The sequence below is a fragment of the Nannospalax galili genome, unplaced genomic scaffold, assembly GCF_000622305.1.
Source record: "Nannospalax galili isolate Female #2095 unplaced genomic scaffold, S.galili_v1.0 scaffold1191, whole genome shotgun sequence".
Taxonomy (NCBI): Eukaryota; Metazoa; Chordata; class Mammalia; order Rodentia; family Spalacidae; genus Nannospalax; species Nannospalax galili.
Genome location: NW_008330570.1, coordinates 1,593,273 through 1,599,045, shown reverse-complemented (window position 1 = coordinate 1,599,045; position 5,773 = coordinate 1,593,273). Strand labels below are relative to the sequence as shown.

General features: G+C 42.4%; 1 protein-coding gene across 1 annotated transcript in view; it reads right to left on the bottom strand.

Moving 5' to 3' along the window:
* The window catches only part of Sf3b6 (splicing factor 3b subunit 6), a 6,552-nt gene extending 940 nt beyond the window's left edge, over positions 1-5,612 (bottom strand). The window contains exons 1-2 of the mRNA XM_008848779.3: positions 5,352-5,612; positions 4,479-4,597 (exon numbers count right to left, since the gene is read on the bottom strand). Of these exons, the coding sequence (XP_008847001.1) occupies positions 4,479-4,597; positions 5,352-5,381 (149 nt within the window). The 5' untranslated portion in view covers positions 5,382-5,612. The remainder of the gene's footprint in view (positions 1-4,478; positions 4,598-5,351) is intronic.
* Positions 5,613-5,773: the final 161 nt, after the last annotated feature.

The following is a 5,773-nucleotide window of genomic DNA, read 5'->3' as shown; positions in this document are numbered from 1 at the left end:
TTTTTTTTTTTTTTTTTTTTTTTTTTGCATTGCTGGGCTTTGAATGTAGGGCCTCAAGCATGCTATGCCAAGTGCCCCCTGAGCCACATCCCTATCCTTGTTTAAAAAAAAAAAAATCTTTTTTTTGGGGGGGGGGCTCTTTTTGAGAGAGTGTCCCTGTAGCCTCAGCTGGTCTGGAACTCAGTATGTAGATCAGTCTGGCCTTGAACTCACAGAGATCCACCTGCCTCTGCCTCCTGAATGCTGGGATTGATTAAAGGTGTACGCCACCATGCCTGGCTTAAAAAAAAATTTTTTTTTTGTCTTTTTCAGACAGGGTCTCCCTGTAGTCCCAGCTGACCTGAACTCACTATGTAGACCAGGCTGGCCCTGAACGCACAACAATCCGCCTGTCTCTGCCTCCCGAGCACTGGGATTAAAGGTGTGTGCCACCACACCCGGTGGAAGAAAAAAAAAATTATTTTATGTGTATGAGTGTTTTGCCTGCATGTAAGTATACCGCTTGCATGCAATGCCCATAGAGGCCAGAAGAGGGTGTCAGAGCCCATGGAATTAGCGTTATGGATAGTTGTTAGTCACCATGTGGGTCCTGGGAATCAAATCCAGGTTCTCTTGAAGTGTTCTTAACCACTGAGTCACCTCTCCAGCCCCTGCCCACAAGAATCTTTTGAAGAAAATAGAAGTATGTTCTATTTAAGTATTTGGAAATAAATCTGAAAAATACCAGAGGAAGTATGAATAGATATGCTAGATAAGCCTATAATTTTTAAAAGATATTTTGTTATTTTTATTTTATGTGTATGAGTGTTATGCCTGCGTGTAGGTAAGTGCACCAGTGTTGTGCAACGCCCATGGAGGACAGAAGAGGCTGTCGGATCCCCTGGAACTGGAGCTATGGACAGCTGTTAGCTGCTCAATGTGGGTGCTGGGATTTGAACCTGGGTCTTCTGCAAGAACAACCAGTATTCTTAACTGCTGAGCCATCTCTCCAGCCCCAAGCCTATAATTTTTTGAATTAGATAATTTTGCTTTTAAGTAAAGTATCTATAGCTACTTAAGGTTAGCAGCCGAGTAGGCTGAAACTATCAAACTCTTTATGTTCACTTTTTTTTTTTAATGTGTATGCATGTATTGCCTGCATGTACGTAAGTGCACCCATGTCCTGCAATGCCCGTGGAGGTCAGAAGAGGCTGTTGGATCCCCTGGGACTGGAGTTACGGACAGTTGTTAGCTGCCATGTGGGTGCTGGGATTCAAACCCGGGTCTTCTACAAGAATAACCAGTGTTCTTAACCACTGAGCCATCTCTCCAGCTTTCATTTTTAGTCTTCCCTATTTCTCATACCAACAATAACTTTTCAGTATTGAACTAGAAAATACAGTACTTAGGACTGATGACTTCTTAGTCATCAAGCACAGTCACTTGTTTCTAAAAGTATTTTTCTTGTTATCCTAATTTAATTATACAAGTTGAGGGTGTTTTTTTTTTTGAGACAGGATTTCCCTGTAGTAGCCCCAGCTGGACTGGAAATTATTATGTAGACCAGGCCTTGAACTCACAGAGATCTACCTGCCTCTACCTCCCTCATGCTGGGATTAAAGGCCATCCCACCTGGCAGGTTGAGTATCTCTTATCTAAAAATGACTTCAGCCAGAAGTGTTTCAGATTTTACAGTGCTTGCATGGACTTTTATCTGTTGAGCATTCCCAATCCAAAAAAAACCCAAACTGCAAACTCCAAAGCGTTTTCAGTATATGTGAGCATCTTAAAAAGATTTAGATTTTGGAGTACTTTGAATTAAAGATGCCAGATACCCATCCATTCATCCATCATCTCTAGCATCTATTTACTTATTTAGACTTAGCTTCAAACTCAAGTTCCTTTATTGCTTCAGCCTCCTGAATGTCAAGATTATAGTGTATGTCACCATGCTAAGCATACAGTTTGAATTCTCCTTAAAATGTTTTTTAAGTTTTATTTTTATCAGTGTGTAGGTGTAGGTCAGAGGACAACTCTGAATAACTGGTTCTCTCCTGCCACCTGTGAGATTTAGGGATTGAACTCAAGTTGTCAGGTCTACACACAAGCACCCCTACTTGATGAGTCAATGCACTGGCCCTAGTTTGCATTCTTAAAAACAGGACAATCTATGACAAAGGTCATAAATATTTATATGCAATATTTAACTGATATTTATATGCTTTTTAAACCCATAAAAATAAGACTATTTTGCGTTTGATAGGAAGCGGGGAGAAAGACAACCCCTACCAAGAAGTCAGGAATTTAGAAAAAAATCGTCATCCTTTATGACCAAAAAAGGCTGCTCTACAATGTAAACAGAGTTAATCTATTCTACTTTTTTCATTTTATTTTATGAGATAGGGCCACACCCAGACCTGCCAGAGATTTACTATGTAGCCCAGGGTGACCTTAAACTAGCAGCAATTCAATCCTCCTACCTCAGCCTCCTAAGTACTGGGATTATAGGTGTGAGTCTATAATTTGTTGTTTGGTTTTGCTGCTGTTGTTTTTGTTTTGAGAAGGGGTCTTGCTGTACAGCCAGGATGGCCTCAAACTCATGATCCCTCAGCTTCAGCTTTCTGAGTTCTAGGATTACAAGCATGTGCCACCATACTTGGCTTTAACTTTTCATAAGATACTTTGCCTCTATAGAATGCAATATAGTCAGTCTACTTTGAAACATCCATTTTTAAACTAAAGGAAGCTCTAAGCTATTACATAACTCTGCTGGGCTGGGGAAAGGGCTTTTGGTAAGAGGGCAGAACTGGACTGGTGGGTGGAGTTAGCTGTGAGCCAGAGTAGAATGCTGGAAGGTGGCTGGGAGCAGTAGCTGGACCTTACTCTGATGTGCCCTGCTTCTAGGGTCAGTGCTCCCATGTCATAATTTCTCTTAACCCCACAAACTTCCTTGGAAGTAAGAAGAGAAACAGGAGTACTTCTCCCCCCAGTTTTTTGGTTGTTTTTTTTTTTTTTTTTTCAGTGCTAGGGATTAAACCCCAGGCCTTGCAATACTTGGCAAATGCTCTATTACTGAGCTATACTACCAGTTCATAACCCCATTTTAAAGACTTCATTTCAATGGTCCTAGCCCTAATCAACCTCATGCCTTGAAAACCATATAATTTAAACTTTTAAAAGCATGCATTTGGAATGTGCCATGTATTAGGCACTGAGCTAACTTTATTTTCTTTATTTTAAAGATTTTATTTATTTTTATTTTATGTATGAGTGTTGTACCTGCATGTATGTAAGGTACACCACATGCATGCAATGCCTCCGGAGGCCAGAAGAAGGAATCAGATGCCCTGGAACTGGAGTTACAGATGGTTGTGAGATGCCATGTGGGTGCTAGGAACCGGACCTGGGTCCTCTGCAAGAGCAGAAAGTACTCTTTTTAAAAAAAAAAAAAAAATTCTTTTGTATGTTTTAATTTTATATGAGTGTATTGCCTGTGCGTTATGTAAGTGCACCTGTATCCTACAGTACCTGTGGAGTGTCAGATTCCCCTAGAACTGGAGTTACATACGGTTGTTTGCTGCCATGTGGGTACTGGGACTCGAACCCTGGTCCTCTCCAAGAGCAGCCAGTACTCTTAACTGCTAAGCCATCTCTCCAGCCACAAGCAGCAAGTAAACTCACCCAATGAGCTATCTCTATAGCCCTCCACTTTATTTTCTTGATTGGTGATAAAAAGAGGAATTAAAAGTCTCATTGCACAATTTAGCCTTTTAAGTTTTGGCTGCTTCACATCACATAGTGATATCAGACTATATCATTTGCCCTATCTTACCAGTGATTATACTAAAAGAGATAACAATATAAAAGGCTCTAAAGAACACAAAGTACCAAGTGTTTGCTACATATCAGGTACAGTCATCAATCATCCTTGTAAGGACTGGCTAGATTTTAACATGCAAGTCCCATTCTAGAAACTTAGTCCTGGGTAAACTGGGAAGGCTGGTCACCACAGTACTAGGTGCAAATATACAACAGAGCTTGAGCACAGTGAGGGAATAAAATAGTTGTTTTTCAACCTGTAATTAAGATCCAGGCTCCAGTGTTCCAAACTTCTATGAATTTATTCAACAATCACGCCACATTCTTCCTATGTGGCAGGCACTAAACTTATAGTGCCTCTTCCTTCAAAGAGCTAGGTTCAAGAAGGGAACTTGTGACTAAAAATAAAAACTTTAGAATTCCTTTTAGAGGGACTCAAGTGGTAAAAGTCCAGGTACTATGTAGTATCGAGATTCAATATATAGTTAGAGAAGATTTTATCACTAAACACTAGAGACTAGAAAGGAACTTTTACTCTCTAGGCCTTGGTAGTCTAACCTATAAAACAGATACATCACTACATACTACAGGGCAGCCTTGCTACCAACTACAATTCTGAAATTACAGATTGTACAATCATTTCCTTTAAATGACATTTCCAAAGTCTCAGTAAGACTTACACTCTGATTTGACGAATAGGTCCATATTTCCCAAATATATCATACATTTCTTCAGCTGTGATTTTGTATGGCAAATTCCTTATATACAAAATCCGATTTACTTCAGGTGGAAGGCGAATCTAAAATGAGAAAGATGTGCCATCATTATATGATGATAGCAGTGCTACCATTAAAAAGCTCAATGATCCACAGTAAGCAGCCAAGAACAAGAGGTATATAATTTGATGCTATGAAGCATGCTCTTCAGAAAAACACCAGCAGGAGGCACAGGGAAAGACAAAACAAATAAAACCGAAGACTAACAGAAATTTTCCACTTCACTTAAAAACCTTTACTGCCTCAGGAAAAAAAAGACAATAAAACGTCCACTGATAGTGTCCCCAACACCTGTGTAGCACATAGCAGGTGTTCAAAAAATACAACTGATAAAAACCATATACATCTGGAAAACCAAGTATGGAGTAGGTGATCAAATATTACTGCTGGATCACAAGAGCATCCCCAAAGTTTTACATGTGGGCCGAATCCCAGGCTCGAGTTGGCAGTGAACCATATATTTACTTACTGAGAGTATGTCTGTTCTATCGACTTTTTAGACCCCCGAAGATCCTAACGCCCGGTCCTAGGCGCAGGTCAAACAACAGGGGCTGTAGAGCCAACACGGTCTCTGACACTAGGAAATTCTCTATGCGGGAGGAGGGGGAGGGTGTCGCTCAAGGCGCATATCTTTGAGGACGAGGCCAGGACAGAATTCCCTCAGATGGAATAGGAAATGGCCTTCCTCGCCGGTGGGCGGAGGACAAGAACTCGGTCCTCGCCGCTGAGAATCAAGCAACCAGGTCGTCTCGCCCGCGCAGAAAGCCCGGTACTCACATTCGCCCTCTTGGCCGCTTGCATCGCCATTTTGGCGGGCTGAAGAGGTTACCGTAACAAATACAGAAGTCCTCCGATACCTCTAAGGCGGCCCGGCGTCAGATGAAGTCTATCAACACTGGGCCAGCGCCGGAAGCTGTTACAGCACTACCGGAAAATCCCCGGCTCAAGCTACGGTGTGCGGACGCACTGGCATAGGGCCAAACTAGCTGGAGCGCGATGGCAGGCCGGAAGGCTTTAGAAGGAGCACGTCTAGACTCTTCCGGATTACGAAACGGAAAGGGCGGGGCGTAGGGCACAGAAAGGGAGGGGTTCCGGCTGGAAGGGCCTGAGCTGAGGGGGCCTGGTAGGAGAGGGCGGGGTCTGAGCAGGGAGGGGCGGGCCGAGGCCCAAGAAACGGCTAGCTAGACAGGGCGGGTCTT